The following is a 16,377-nucleotide window of genomic DNA, read 5'->3' on the forward strand; positions in this document are numbered from 1 at the left end:
GCTTCGTAATCTGTGACCGATTCTCCGTATTGTTGATACAGACGTGACATTTTTCCCAGAATTTGACGTAGGTTTTCCCTAGTTCCGAATGATAGGCGAAGCTTTGTGACAAGGTCATCGAGCGAGTTTATGCTTGTTAGCGCGCTTTCTACCGCCAATCTTGCTTTCGGGCCGAATTTTGGCAGGCACTGATGCAGAAAATTTAGCTCATCTCCCGGCCTCAAAAGTCTTCGTGACATATTCAGGCTGGTGATGAATCTTTCTACATCATCCCCTACCTCATATTTCGGCAATGGTCTTATTGCATTCCTCACTCGTTGATCTTCTCCGTAGCCATGATCTGCCCATGGATTGTATCCCAAGCCCAATCCGTGAGCTTGTGGTGCGTGACCTTAGAAAGCTCCCTGTCCTACATTCCCGTCTTCGAAGGTATTTTGAGGGACCGTATTCGGTCCTCCGAGACCGAAATTGGCCCTTCCAAATCTCGCACTCAATTCCGACATAGGGCTTCCGGGTACCCTTTCCGATCTACCGATTCCATTGCCCCTGTGAAATTGTTGTCCCAACTCTTGTCTCCCCATCGCGTAATTCATTCCTAGCATAGGGCTAAATGGTCCTAATCCCAAATCTGATCGATTATTTCTGTAGGGCGGACCCATCTGTCCCATTTCTGGTCTAATGTTCCCTGGTATTGGGGAACTGAACGCGAAAGGTTGGGGAATACCGACTGATGTTGGTGCGACCGTACTTGCTGTTATTCTCGACTGTAGGGTTGTGAATGTGGTTGTCGTGTTTGCTACGCATGATATTGCCGTCGGGTTACTTGTTGTCGTCTCGCGGTTGACCGGTTCCGTCGGTCCTCCCGTGGTGGTTTCGTTTGACGCGCCGTCCATGTCTATTGTATTTAATTCTGTGTGTGTTAAATATGGTCGCGAGTCTCGGTTCCGTCGGTCGCGTCGTTGGGTCCGACTGGCCAAAGATCGCGGTGTGCGAATAGGAGGAATTTTTAAGCTTGTTCAGTACTTACGTGAGTCCCATGACGATTGTCAGTAGTCCGATATTCATCCTGTCGTCCCGGATCTCGTTTGTTGTCTCTGCTAATGATGATTTTATTTTTCAGGTTTGGCGCTGAGTTGTCTCCGGTACCGCTGTTGGCGAGTTGTCCTGTCCCAAATTTCTCCTGCTGCTCCTGGCTTGGCGTTGGGTTGTTCCTGGTGCTGGTGTCAAGCGTTGTCACTGCTATACTTCCCGTCTCGGCTATCGGTCTGCGTTGTCGGTTCAATTTTCTCTGGTGTTGGTTGGGGTTCTGTGTTTTTATTTATTAATCTCCTTCCTTCGTCGACCGTCGGCTCTGTACGCGTAATTCAGTGTGTTCCCACTTCTAGTGTCACATAATTCTTCTGCACTATCTCCTGATGAGTGCCAAAAACTAGTTGGGCGCCAATGTGACGTTTGGTGTTTGGCTACCCCCTCTTTTGGTGCTTTGGATAGCCAAGCTGATACTCAATTACTTCCCAGTGTACTCACTAAGGGGTTATATATATATTTCTGGATGCTACTAGCGGTTGCTAGTAGCTGGTGTATATATATATTCCCTCTTGGGACTGATGGTGATGGGACACTCCTGTGTCTTGTCCCCTTCTGCTGGGCCGTCGTGCCCCGTCCGGCTAGATCTCGGTAAGCCCTTCGGGTTCACTCTTCTAGGAGGGGCGTCTTGGTGACGGGTTGGGAACAACACTTAATAATCTCACTCGCGGAATGTATTAAATGTTGTAACAGACATGTGGGGATGTCTGTTAGGAACCATCAAAGGCGGGAGGAATACCACCAAATAGAGAAAAGCGTGAGTGAGAGAGAACAGGGAGAGAATATTTTTATATTAATCGCATAATATTCCACCACGGTGTGGCTAAACCCGATTCGCGTAATTTTCCACCCCGGGGTGGCTACAACCGGAAAATAGGCATTAGGATACCTTATTCTCCACCCTCAGGTGGTTAATTAGTGAGTTGCTCGCCCCTTACCGACCCAAGCACGAGTTTTGTGGGCCCACTAAAGATTATTGTGAAGAAGGGCCAAAATACGAGCCATCCGATAGTTTTTTTTGGGATTCTCCCTCAGTTAATCTTGCGGGCATTTGAATAAGCCCGGCTGAAATACCGGCGCTCCAATACGCGGATTTTAAGGGGATTAATTAGTTACGTTTTTGATTTTTGGTGGAAGGTCGTGCAAAGCAGGTACAGCCCCTGCCTTTGGCGAATTGCCAGGCTGTTTAAGATTTCTATTATTATTTTCAGGTTTCGAGTATATTTATTATTTAATTAACCCCCTAGATCCCGGAGAATCACCCCGTAGGAAGCGCCAAAACCCTAGAATTACCCGTGAGCAATCACCCGATTAGAACCCGGTCGGTAAAGGGGAGAGCAAGGACCACGGTTAGGCTAGAGAGGGTGACACTACCCGGTGCCCTCGGAAAATTTCGGGAGGACCTCGGGAAATAGGGCGGAGCCTCCCGGTCCTTCCCCCATTCGATCACATCGACGTGATCCATCAGTCGCGATCTGGGAATCGAAAGGATAGGTCGATAATTAGTGAAATATAGTTTTGACGAGTGACAATGAAAGGGAAAGGCAGGCGAAGACGCTTGGATTGCATGGTGAGTTAATGGTTTAATTGTTTAAATTATTCGCTTGGGGCTAACCCCAAAGCGCCTTTCTCCACTTCCGGGTGGTTAATAATGATAAAATAGTAACAATTTTCCCGATGTGTTATACGTCTCCCGTTACTGAATAACGGGTGTTCTCCAGGTTTTACCTGGCCGAAATTCCCTTCATCGGGCCCTTTGACATATTTTGATATATTGTGATATATTTTATTGGTGTGTGGCAAATAAAACGAAGGGTTAAAATGGTTGTTGTGATGCTGCGTGATAATGTGAAGGACAGGGAGGGGTGATTACATCATCCACCCGTTCGATGTCCGGATCGAAATTCCGCCGGAACTTCTAATGGTTCCCGGTCGGCCAGTAATGATGCGAAATCTCTCACATTTTGTGAGAATGTTCGGAGAAGTATTCTCTTGAAATAGGCTGTTGGATTTCGGAAATCCACTCAGCCGTTTTCGAGATATGTTAAAACACCGGTTTACCGGTTAATTCCCCCCTTGGTGTAGTACCGTGGGTGGGCCCATTGTCTGACGCATGAGGTGTGTTCAAGCTTCCGGCGGGATTACGGTGATCCTGTGACGGGTGGAAATGATTAGAAAATTCTGAATTTTTGTGGGAAGACTCTACGAGGGTGTCCCTATTTAATGCATTAAAAATTTCGAGTTTCGCCTCTGCGGATTAGGCGTTTTTCGCGGATTTCCGGAAACGTGATTTCCGGCCTTTGAAAATCTCCCCCACACGTGGTGGGTTTCGCGTCCGTCTCTCTCGCCCTCTATCTCTCTCTCTCTCGCACACGTTCGGTTACACGATCTTCAGCAATTTCTGGTCCTTTTACGTTATCGGAACTGAGATTTTTTTTGGGAATGTATATTCAGGGAATTATGCCGAGTTAATTGGGAATATGCCCCGAAGTTTTGGTAATAACTTGGGGGTTTGTTAAGAACTATTCAGGGTATTTCCCTGGTGAAAAATAGAGGAAATTCAAAGGGGATGTTGAGGAAAAGATAGAGTTTGGGAGGTTTTGTATAATGTTTAGAGATCATTAGGAGGACGGAGAATTTGGAAAAATATAAATAATTAAACTATTCTTTGTAACTTTTTTTTTTTAATTACTTTTCTCTCCTTGAACCTTTTTTTTTTGTGGCCAATGCCTCTAGTTCCACCTGAAACCCACCCCTCTCTCCACAACCTAGCACACTGAGCGACCCGAGGACCGTTACCTTTCCCCCGAATTTGATTGATTCTTTTTTTTTGTTTTTACTATAAGTTTCGATTACGTTTTTCGTTTTCTGGTTAATTCTAGGATTTGATGGTTGAGGGTTTGTACAGCTTCCGGTTTGATACTTCCGGCTCAAAAAGTATCTGGCGCCCATTGGTTAAAATTTTTGAGTCTAATTAGATAAAGGGGAAATAGGGCGAAGGTGACGGGCATTTTCCGACCCCCATAGAAAATGTCACGTTACAATGTATATATATATATTTGATCTTAATGGTATACACTCCTTGCGCGAGTGGGTCGGTATCGCGTTATTAGGTGTTTATGAGTTGGACTTGGAGCGCGGTTACGAGCAGTGGAAGACCCTGTCTGGTCTGCTGCTGGAAGGTATCTGTGCTCTCTGCGAGTCTCTAAATCTCCTCCAAGTCCAAATCGCTGATCTAAGCAGTTCCACGGCTTTTTGCACCAATATTGTCTTGTGTCATCATTGACGCAAGACTCATACAGTCACACAGTATACTGGACGTGCCAAAAGCCCTGAAACTGCTTGATTTGATCCCTGCTGTGACGTCACTTGGGTGATGACAATGGTCTAAACATCCGTTGGATTGTTCAGTCCTTCGTCCAAAGGGCGTTGCAGGGAGTAAACCGATCCTCCAAACACTGGGGCAGCTGACCACAGCGTCTCCAAGACACCGTGGGACTGCTGACCAATGTCTGGGCATCGATTTTCAAAAACGACGCATTGGCGGAGGCCAATACGTCACAAATGTTAAAATACTAATGTAAAAAAATGTTGTAAAAACATGGAAAAAAACGTACTTTTACATACTGTGACGAGGCAACATAACCTTTGTTAGAGATTTGATGTTTGTAACCGGGTAGGGTGGATTGGAAGCGGAAGTGGAGAGATGATTTTCCAACTCGGGATGGTGACAAAAAACACGTTGATTATGCCGTAAGGCGATCCAATATAATTTAACCCAAATGTACACTATTTACACGTGATAACTTTCCAATAATGATGATGATGATAATTATACAATATTCGATGATAATGAACCAAAATTGATATAAGAAAAGATGAATCAATCCGATAAAAGCCACGATAGAAAAACCTGATGAGATCACGATATTTGATGCGATTTAGTTGATGGATGAACACGAAGTGAGGTATGTGGTCAGAGTAACCCCTCATGGCACCCGAGGGGTTACTCTGCCCACTCCCGAATTATTCCGATGGTGTCCGATCGACCCAGTGCCCTGGATCAGCCTTAATTTTATACATTCCGCCCGCCTTCATCGTCGGATGATGATGAATGATCCTCTTGTTGGTCTTCCTCCTCGGTGCTGATTGGTAGCGGAACCACCTTGTTGATGTGTCTGGTGTAGGTATTTGCACCTCCTGCCCCAGTGGTGATATCTACCACCCTTGTGAGATTGTCATCACTTGGATGAACCCTTGATACTCGTCCTAGAGGCCACTTTGTTGGTGGATACCTCTCGTCAATGATGAGGACTAGTGTTCCGACCTTGATATCATCCGTTGATCTTTTCCATTTGTAGATAGTTTGATAATGATGCATACACTCCCTTGACCACCTGTCCCAGAATTGCTGAGCGATCCTTGCGATCATTTTCCACCTTGTGAGACCTTCCATTTTGTGATTGATGAGTGATGGCTCTGGAACTGCGTTGATGGGTTCCCCAATGATGAAGTGTCCAGGTGTGAGGGCTCTGCAGTCATCAGGATCGTCTGATAGAGCGCAGAGAGGCCTCGAGTTAAGTTGCGCCTCGATTTGGATGATGAGTGTATTGAGTTCCTCGTACGTGAGTACCAAATTCCCTGTGAGCCGTTTTAGATGAAATTTCACAGATTTCACCGCAGCTTCCCATTTCCCACCCATGTGGGGTGATTGCGGTGGGATGAAGATCCATTTTGTGCCGTTTGATGCCAGTTCGTTGATGATGTGATGAATTTCCTTCCTTGATTTGTCTAAAAGCTTGCCCAGCTCATTGTTTGCTCCCATGAAGGTCTTAGCATTATCACTGCTAAGTGTAGCACAGATACCTCTCCTTCCAGTAAATCGTTTGTAGGTCTCGATGAATGCCTGTGATGTTAAATCTGTGAGTAGTTCAAGGTGAATTGCTGATGTGGCAAGACACACAAAAACTGCAATGTACCCATGATATTGTCGAGGTCCTGATCCTCTCCATCTGCTGATTTTGATAGGACCTGCGTAGTCCACCCCTGCGTGATTGAATGGCCGTGCTGATGTGATTCTTCTTGGAGGCAGCTGTCCCATAAGCTGCTGTCCCCTGATGGCTCGATGTCGTGCGCAGATGACGCACTTGCGAATATGCGATTTTACAGGATGACGACCCCCGATGATCCAATATTTGTGTCTGATGTGTGCCAACGTCGCCTGTACTCCTCCATGAAGAGTTTTCCGATGAGCCTCCTCGATGACCAGTGATGTAAGCCTTGATTGTCTTGGTAGAATTGATGGGTTCCTGGCTTCTGGCTGAAGATTTGATCGTTTCAGCCGCCCGCCTAGGCGAATGGTCTGATTCTCATCCAGATAAGGAATCAACCGTGCCATTGGATGATTATTTGCGATGTCTTGTCCATTGATGAGGCGATTGATGACTTGTCCAAAACTCTCCTGTTGTGTATAGTTGATCCAAAAGATTCTGGTCTCTTCCAGTTCTTCTGGCAAGAGATCTAATTCTCTTGGGACTGGCTCCCCTCTCATGTTGTTGATGACTCTCAGGACTCTCGCCGAGATCCTGATCAACCTGTCGAGTGTAGAGTACCTCTCCAAGAAATCTTGAGGTCTCTCCAGATTCAGTGCCACCGGATGTGCAGACACTGGCCTTTCCTCCAGTGCTGCTTCTGCCGTAGATTCGATTGATGTTGATGATGATGATGATGGCCAGTTTTCCATTGATGATTTCAGCCATGATGGACCATTCCACCACAGCTGATGATTTACAAGTTGATCTGGTGATAATCCCCGTGATGCACAGTCTGCTGGGTTCTCGACTCCCCTGATATGTTTCCATTCAGCTGCTGGTAATGAGTTCTGGATTTTGATCACTCGATTCTGAACAAAATCCTTCCACCTTGATGGGTGTCCATTGATCCATGTGAGCGCCACCGTGGAGTCAGACCAAAGAAAGAGTTGTAGATTCTCTTTCTCCAGCATCTTCCTGATGTAGATTACCAGATTGGTTAAGATGACAGCAGCTGTCAATTCCAAGCGAGGAATTGTCATTTTCTTAAGTGGTGCGACCTTGGTTTTTGCACTCACCAAGATGATTGATGGCTCAGATTGATGATTGTCCACTCTGATGTATACTGCGGCACCCATTGCCTGATTCGAAGCGTCAGCAAACCCATGAAGTTGGATGTTGCTTGAAGTCGATGATGTTTGAAGCCACCGTGGGATTGATATTTGATCCAGATTTGAGAATTCCTCCCTGAATTCTTTCCAACGTTTGATGTGACTCAAGGGCAGTGGATCATCCCAACCAATTTTGAGAAGCCCCAGCTCTTGGATGAAGATTTTAGCCCTGATGATGACCGGTCCGATGAGTCCCAGAGGATCGTAAATCTGGGCGATCTCTGAGAGGATTGTCCTTTTGTTGATTTGTTCCGTTGATGGCTTCCTTGATTTATAGATGAAGCTGTCTGAATGAGGGTTCCAGCACAGTCCCAATACTTTGACCGTCTTGTCCTCGAATTCTACCGCCGATGTTGATTTTGTTGATAATTGAAGATCCTGTAGGATTCCTTGTTGATTCGAGATCCATTTTTGCAGTGGCATGCCGCCCGCCATGCAAAGATTGATGAGCTGATTGATGAGTTCCTTGAGCTGTTCCTCAGAATCAGCTCCCCCATAGATATCATCGACATATCTCCCTTTGGATAGAGAGACAGCCGCCAGTGGATATTGATGTCCCTCGTCCTCCACGAGTTGTTGAAGAACTCGTAGAGCCAACCATGGTGCACACGTTTGCCCATACGTCACCGTTGTCAATTGGTATGTGATGATTTTCCCCTCCTCATCCTTCCATAGGATTCGTTGAAGATCCCAGTCTTCTTGATGAACCTTGATTTGACGGAACATCTTCACAATGTCCGTTCCGACGATTAACCGAAAAGTTCTCAACCAGATGAGAACGTCTGAGCCTTCCGTTTGCAGTTTTCCTCCTGCATGAAGTATGTCATTGAGTGACACTCCTGATGTTGTCTTGCTGGAACCGTTGAAGACCACCCTGAGTTTTGTGGTGATGCTGTCTTCCCTTAAGACACCGTGATGAGGCAGATAGTAGCTCACTGATGGTTCTGATTCCTCTGAGACACGTCTCATGTGTCCCAGATCCTCATATTCCCTGATGAAGTCCTTGTAGAGTTTCCCATACTCTTGATTTGATTCCAGTTTCTTCGCCGTTCGATTTAACAATTGGAGAGCATGTCTCCTAGATTCTCCCAATGCTGATACTGATGTTTTGAGTGGGAGGCGTATTGCGTACCGTCCCTCACTGTCTCTTGAATGTGTGTTCCTGAAGTGTAATTCACACTCCTGATCGTCTTGATTGAGATGTATTTCCTTAGATGATGAAAGTTCCTCCTGGACCCAGAATTTCTTAAGAAGATCCAACAGCTGCTCAGTCGGAGACTCTCGTACTACAGTTAGAGAAGACTTCGGCTTGCAATCTGTACAGCAGACCGTCACAGAAACTATCCAGCCAAAGATGGTTTGTTGTGCAACAAGTTGATCATCCGGAGATTTAATAACCTCATGTCCAATGATTTGACCATAATGATCAGCTCCGATGATGATGTCGATAGGACCAGGTTTGAGATAGTTGTTATTCGCCAATTGAAGATGTTGAAGATGATTTGCCTCTTCCTTAGCGCAGTGAATTGATGGTAATGTTGGTGTGGGCTTGGCCAGGATGTGAGCAGTGATTTCGATCTGATGTTGATCGTTGAACCGAGATTTAAGTTTGACCTTTACTGCTCCACGAGTCAACCCTAACTCCAGGCCTCCTATTCCAAAGACTCTGAGATGTGATGATGATCGACGAAGACGAAGAAGTTGAACCATTTGATCAGTGATGAATGTGACCTCTGATCCTTGATCAATCAGAAGCCTAATCGTATGATGAGAACCTGATGATGTTGATGCAAGTACTTTGGCTGTTGCCAACAGCACAACCCGTTGACTCGCTGAATTTGATGATGATTGATGTGTGATCTTGATGTCAGAGGACAACCCCGTTGTCTCTGATTTCGCTGATGATGATGCTGGTACTTGAAGATGACTAATTGAACTCTCAATTGATCCCGATGCCTTTGATGTTGATTCACTCCCCTGTGAGATCTCTGAAGAGTTGAGAGAGTCGTTAGTTCTCTCTGTCTCCGTTGACCTCGGTGATGATGATGTTGATGATGAACCTAGGGATGGAGACAACCAGATGAGGGGCGTATCATTTGCCAAAATAAGTAAGAAAAATGATACTTAACCTCTCGACCCGGATGCTCCGTGATCTCCCTGGTTTTCCTCGATTGCTGGAACTGATGGTCGACTCGGGTGTCTTTCCAGTTCCTGGCGATGTTCGATGGACCCATCATGGATCAAGGTGTGATGTGGGCTAATGATGATTGCCCTGATGACTTGTTGGTGGTTGATGAGTTCCCTGATGCCTGATAGGTGTAGATTGATGATTTCCCCTTGGCCTTCAGCGAGATAGTGTTCTTAGCCGAGGTGTTGACCTTGGATGTCTTCACCGGATCTTCCCTCTCTACGTTCTCCAAGGCTCGAGCTCTGGCCTCCAGAAGCTCGAGGAAGTCCTTGAGAGGACGGCGATTCCTTTCCGATCCCAGATGTACTTCCCAAGCCTCTGATTACTCTGATTACTCCGAAGCTTCTGATTACTCTTGATACAATCATATCCCAATGTTCCACCGGAGCACCAAGAGTTTGCAATGCATCCAAAGCTTGATTGACCTGACGAACCAAGTTTGATAAGCCTTTCGCTGATTTCTCATTGATTGGCTTGAGATCCAAGATGTGATCGATATGAGCCGAGATGATTAGCCTAGGATTGTCGTAATGACTCTTGAGCTTTTTCCAGGCGATCTCGAAATTCTCCGCTGAGACCTGTAGATTCGAGACCATATTGTATGTTTCCCCTTTGAGTGCGTTCTGGAGTCTGATCATCTTCTGAACAGCTCCCACCTCTGGTCTGGATTTGACGATTGAGGTGAAGACATCTTCAAACGTCTTCCACTCCTCAAATTTCCCATCGAAGACCTTGATATCCAGCTTAGATAGATAGTCCTTGTCGCTGTCCTCTTACTCGACCTTGATCTTCCTGATCTGAGCTTGTAACGATGCGATTGCCCCTATCGCTATTTCCTAAATCTCCATGACTTCTCCGTAGGTGTCGAGCGTGATGTAGTCCGATTTAGCGATGTCTGATGGGTATGCCTTGATGTTCACATGGTTGGATCGGAACTCCCCATAGTGGGTCTCGATGATTCTCTCCCTCCCCTTCAGCCGTTCCGGTATGACCATATCTACCGTGTACTCTTGGATCGTGGTGAGGGTATCCCTTAGATGATCCTTTAGTTAAAATTGTAGGGCCAAGAGCAGCTCAAATTGTGTCTGCTCCATGTCCGCTCCATGATCTGATTGATGGACTGAAGGGGTTGGCGGTATTTCCCCATTGCTCTCCTGATCATCCTCACTCTGACTCCTCTCCGCGTCATACATGATAATCCCAATTTATTTTTGAATTAACTAAATTCGTTGATGAGGAGCCCCGTTGTTTACTTTCCGATGACCCTAACCGCCTTGTGATGAGGGAAAACCCGGTTGATGAGAACGGCATTCCACAGATGTGAAACCACGCCGATGAGAAACCCGATTTGACCTTTTGGTGATGAGAACCCCTGATAATATTTTTCGACTTACTGTGATATTCGTGTTTACCAGATGAAAACTGTCCAGTTGTTCGAAACTAGAGCGCAAGTCGAAATCAAAACAAGATTCCTCTGTTGCGACCGCTTTCCCTCACTCCCGATCGATGACGTCACCACTTTTCTCCGAGTTTTAATATTAATGTTTAATTGTTCACCACTTCACCATTACACTTCCAGATCCGGCTCGAAGGACCATCTGTTAGGGATTTGATGATTTTAACCGGGTAGGGTGGATTGGAAGCGGGAGTGGAGGGATGATTTTCCAACTCTGGATGGTGACAAAAAACACGTTGATTATGCCGTAAGGCGATCCAATATAATTTAACCCAAATGTACACTATTTACACGTGATAACTTTCCAATAATGATGATGATGATAATTATACAATATTCAATGATAATGAACCAAAAATGATATAAGAAAAGATGAATCAATCCGATAAAAGCCACGATACAAAAACCTGATGATATCCGATATTTGCGTTGTGATACTGATGAAAGATGAACACGAAGTGAAGTGAGGTCAGCGAAGCCCCCCTTGACACGCGAGCCCCTTACCGAATCCTCCCGATATTGTTCGATCGACGCAGTGGTCTGGATCAGCCTCAAATTTATACACATTTTTTTCATTTCCCTCCCCTTCCTCTTACCCGCCGCCGCCAGTCATCTTTTTCTACCGTTGCAGGGGAGTAGAACCGTACGGTGGGGACACCACCACACTCGGAAGTTTTCCTCACCGTCGTGCGACCGGTTATCCCACGCCCCTGATTCGTCCAAATTCAACTCTGAGTAAGTTGAAGAGGGTGCATCTGATCAAAAAGTCGCTCAGGATTTTTCGATCCAGAATTTCACCCTCAACCTAAGTTTAAAGTTTGGACGTTGAGTTTTGGGACACCCTGTATAACATCATACATTACCATTTAAAGTGGAAAATAAGGCTAATCGTGTGAATATAGAATTAGAACCATTTAGGTCTTTCTACTCTACCGTTCAGCCTATACTCTTGAGAAGGGAGCTGTTATTTTTTTTACAGATTCTATATCTAAGTACACACTCGGAGTTCGTGTTTTCTGCATCTAACGCTTAAGCTTAAAACATTAGATGCTTGCTCCAACATACAAGTTCGCACAGATCATTTGGTAGACCAACGCATCCCAAAACGAAAGCTCGCACACTTGTCATTTTTAATTAAATAAGAGTGATTATAGTATTATGTCAATGATAAAGAGTATGAAAATATATTTCTATTGAAAAGTCGTCCTACTAGGCATAAAAAAATGACATTATCATTGCAAAATACTGAAAACTCCTCACATTAACAAGGTAGTTATTCGCGGAGTTCAGGTATGAACAATCGTAAAAGGAGTCGAAAACAGGGGCGTTTTGTTACATACAAAGGTGCTACATGTTATTTATTTGCAGGGTTCTAGGATGAAGGAAATGTACTCGGATTACGTTTCGTATTATATTGTTACATGTTTCAGTGATTTGTAGTACAGGTAGAAGAAGTATCAATTGTAGGTTATGAAAACTGTCACTTGGGACAAAAATGTAGACACGCGGAGAGAGGTTATGTTCTCTCTGTAATGATGAAAATGTTCATATCGCACCACTCCCACTAACACTTTTCTTCGTTTACGCCTTCGTACAGACTGCTATCCTCTCTCGGAGTGCGATAAATTTTTCCCATGGCAATTGTTTGGTGAAGATATCTGCCTCCTGGTTCTCAGTCTTGATGTATTTGACATCCAATAACCCCTCTCAATGTCTTTCGCAGATATACTTCAGCTTGACGCCCACGTGCTTGGCTCTGGAGTCGTAAAGTCCAGTTTTAATCCAAAAGATTGCAGCTTGGTTGTCAACACGTAGTAATGACTGCTTGATTTCGGCCTCCAATAGCTCCATCAGCAGTTTTTGCACCAGACTATCTCAACCGTGGTGTCACAGGCTGCTGTAAACTCAGCTTCCGTCGTGGACAGCACGATCGCCTTTTGTTTCCTGGAGCCCCAGATAACAGGAGTATTTCCCACAGGAGTACTTCACAAGAAAGCCTGTTGTTGATCTCCTAGTTTTGCTTTCTCCAACATAATCAGCATCACTGAAGGCTGTGATCTGGGCTGCATCTCCACTGCCTGCTATTTTCAGTCCATGTCCAGCTGTGCCGTTGAGATACTTCAAAATTCGTTTTTCGGCATTCAAGTGCGTCTTTTGAGGTTTTTAACAATATTGACTCACCATATTCACGGCGTGACTCATGTCGGGCCTCGTCATGAGTTGCAGAAACAGCAGGCTGCCAACTACCTCTCTGTATAGCGCTTTGATTGGATCACCCTGTCTCTTTTCAGGGACGAATTGACTCAAATGCTGGTGGTTGTCTGCTGGTATGGAGACTGGGTTTGCCTTTCCACCCTGGAACCTCTCAAACAGTTTTTTGATGTAGAGTTTCTGATGTACCAGAATCCCTCCATCCTTCATCCTGTCGAATTGGAGGCCCAGGACCATGTCGAGGGAATCCACCTTGATCTCCAGCTCTTTTCTGAGATTTTTCATCAGTTTATTAATTTATCTGGATCACGAGCAATAACCAGCCCATCATCTACATGAATAGCAAGAATTAAGTCTTTCCTGCTACTGGTGAATACACAACGGTCAGTCTTTGTAGCCTTGAGGTCGAATTTGCTCAGACAGTCGCAAAATTTGTCATTCCAGCACCTGGGGGCCTGCTTCAGCCCATTGAGGCGTCGTTGCAGTTTGCAGACTCGGTCTGTTCCATCAGCAAACCCTTCCGGTTGCTGCATGTAGACATCTTCCTTGAGACTCCCATATAGGAACGCTGTTCTCACGTCGAACAGCTTTGCGTCCATATTCGTCGATGCCATAAGTGCCAGGCACATCCTCATCGATCCCATCCTTACTACGGGACTGTATGTTTCACCGAGATTAAATCCTGGTGTCTGCTGACACCCTTTCACTACCAGCCTGGCTTTGTACCTGTCTACTGAGCCATCTGGGGTGTATTTCAGCTTGTAAACCCATCGATTTTTAATGATGTTGGCTCCTTGGGGTTTGTTTACCAGAGTCCAGGTGGCATTCTTGTCTAGGGCGTCTATTTCCTCCCGCATGGCCTCCTTCCAATTGTTACCTTCAGGGCTTTGTTGATCACCTTGGCAGGTCAATGGTCCTTCATGTTGAGTCATCAAGGCCATCAGCAGGTGGTCGGATGTTGACTGTCCCAGATCCTTCTGGATCTGGTCCTCAGCAGGAATTGAGCACTCAATAAGGAGACTTCTCCTAGCCTCATTGCTTGCTCCTGGGCTATGCTCTTCATCTGGAATGACTTCGTATCTCTGTAATTCCTGCAGGATGGAGTTTCGAGTGTTGTCATGCACCTCTACAAATTCATCTGAAGTGTCTGACTTATCCTCACTTGGTGGATGCTCCCCATGCTCTTCAGCTTCCTCAGTGTCCTCAGTGGCATCACTGTCCTCAGAACTATCATCCCCTGGCCATCCCCAACTAATAGGTTTCCCAAGGCCTGCCTCTATGGGTTTGTCCTCATTGAATATGACGTGGTAGTGCACCTCAACTTGTCTCGTTTCCAGCATCCAGATTCTGTACCCCTTCATGTCCTCATCGTAGCCCACCAGAACTCCCTTGGATGCTCTGGACCCATACTTCCCATGCCTCTTTTGCTTGGGATTGTGTACGAAGACTTCACTGCTGAATTTTCGGAATATCTTTATCTCAGGCTTCCTATTATGCGACACTTCGTACGGGGTGCTCCCCGGTTGGCTGCTGGTGCCTGTCCTGTTGATGATCAAGACTGCTGCATTAACTGCCTCTGCCCAGAGGTATTTTGGGAGCTTCGTGACCGCCATCATGGTTCTCGCTGCCTCGACAACGGTCCTGGTTCCTCTCTCAATCTTTCCATTTTTTTCTGGGCCGTAGGCTACTGATTTCTGATGGTTGAAGCCATTTGCGTCTGCGATGCTCTTCATGTTTTCATTCATGAACTCCAGTCCATTGACAGTTCGGAGTATCTTCACTGTCTTTCCTGTTCCCTTCTCCATTCTCACCAGGAAGGGTCTGAAGTGCTGAGGTACCTCACTCTTAGCAGACATGAAGTATACTGCTCTGTAGTGAGAGAAATCATCCTTGAGCAGGAGAAAATACTCGACCTTTCCCAGGGATTTTGTTTCCACCTTCCCACGCATGTATTATTTCGCCTACTCTCGTCGTTCGATTCCCACTGGTTACGTGAGATAAGCAGTGAATTTTCCTTTCTGCACGGGGTTGGCCGAACTCCTTGACTCCCACTGTTTTTATGCCCTTTTCCTTGAGAAGCTTGCTGACATGCTGATAGTTTTGGTGAGCCAGTCTCTCGTGCCACATCTTGAGGGATGTTAGCAGGGCTTGCTCTTTGCTGCGTTCGTTCTGTGCTGTCATGGCTATTTGTGGGAGTCCTATCTTGAACTTCATTTTCCACGACATGTCCCCACGTTCTCCAATGGCCACGTTTTCCGCATCCTTCTCGAACCCATGCACGAGGCCCCTGTCTGTAGCTGCTGCTGTTGAGAATAGGTTGAATTTCAGCTTTGGCATGTACAGGACGCCTTGTATGTGCTTAGGGGCCCACTCTGATTCATTGTGAGCCAAGATGTTGATTGTGCCTCGACCAACTCCCTCGATTACTTCAAAATCGCCAATGAAAATTTTGTCCGGTTGTTTCAGAGTCTCCATCTCAATGAACCAGTCCCTTCTCGGTGACATATGACATAGGCTGCTGAATCAAGATACCAGTCCTTGCCAGAACTCTCCGATGTTGGTATCGTTGACAGCACATGGGTCAGTGCTCCACCATGAGCCTTGGACCTTTAGTTGTCTTCTGCGTACCGTCTGGACAGGTCCTTGAGTTTTTCTCGACACTCGAATTCCCAGTGTCCTTCTCCATGACAGTAGTTGCATTTCCCAGATCGTTTCGATAGACCTGAGTCTCTCTTGCCCTCAGGTTTCGTCTTGCCAGTGCCTTTGTCGTTGTTTGCTGCCAGTACTCCTCCTTTGGCACCCTCAGTGCTACTTATCAGCCCAATGGAATTCACCTGAGAGGCTTGGTGGGTCTGTCTCATTTCCTCTGCCATCAGTCTTGCCGACAGGTTCGCCAAGGTTCGATCTGTTGACGTGGTTGACTCCCAGGCTGTGCAGAAATGGTTGAGGGTGGGTGGCAGTGTCAATAGAGTTTTTGTGATAATCATATTGTCTGAAACTGTCTCACCCAGAGCCTTCAGTCGATGAGCGATGTCCTGCACTTTGGAGATATCTTCAGCGCTGTTGTCCTTGGGGTCGTTGCTCAGCATGCCCCACTTCTGGTGTAGCATGTGGTCGGCTGCTTCAGTCTTACTGGCATAAATTCCATCGGGGGTGTTCCACATGTCCCTCGCTGACGTGCCGTTCATTATGTGCAGTATTGTTTCCTCTGTCAGGCAGCTGACGATCAATTTT

The 16,377-nt window shown here is 46.0% G+C and overlaps 1 protein-coding gene across 1 annotated transcript; it reads right to left on the reverse strand.

The window, feature by feature from the left end:
• Window positions 1-5,161: 5,161 nt before the first annotated feature.
• Window positions 5,162-9,522, reverse strand: LOC135166075 (uncharacterized). Its single transcript, XM_064128035.1, has 2 exons — window positions 9,426-9,522; window positions 5,162-9,348 (listed from the first exon to the last, which is right to left on the reverse strand). The coding sequence occupies exons 1-2, from the start codon at window positions 9,520-9,522 to the stop codon at window positions 5,162-5,164; spliced, it is 4,284 nt and encodes a 1,427-aa protein (XP_063984105.1).
• Window positions 9,523-16,377: the final 6,855 nt, after the last annotated feature.

The sequence above is a fragment of the Diachasmimorpha longicaudata genome, chromosome 9 (assembly GCF_034640455.1).
Source record: "Diachasmimorpha longicaudata isolate KC_UGA_2023 chromosome 9, iyDiaLong2, whole genome shotgun sequence".
In the NCBI taxonomy this organism is placed as follows: Eukaryota; Metazoa; Arthropoda; class Insecta; order Hymenoptera; family Braconidae; genus Diachasmimorpha; species Diachasmimorpha longicaudata.

Bases quoted from the DNA above. Each gene is read 5' to 3' on its own strand.
- LOC135166075 (XM_064128035.1), bottom strand. From the start codon at position 9,522: ATGGGTCCATCGAACATCGCCAGGAACTGGAAAGACACCCGAGTCGAC. The intron at 9,349-9,425 runs GTCGAGAGGTTA...CTCCATCCCTAG, and splicing joins GGAGATCACGGAGCATCCGG to GTTCATCATCAACATCATCA.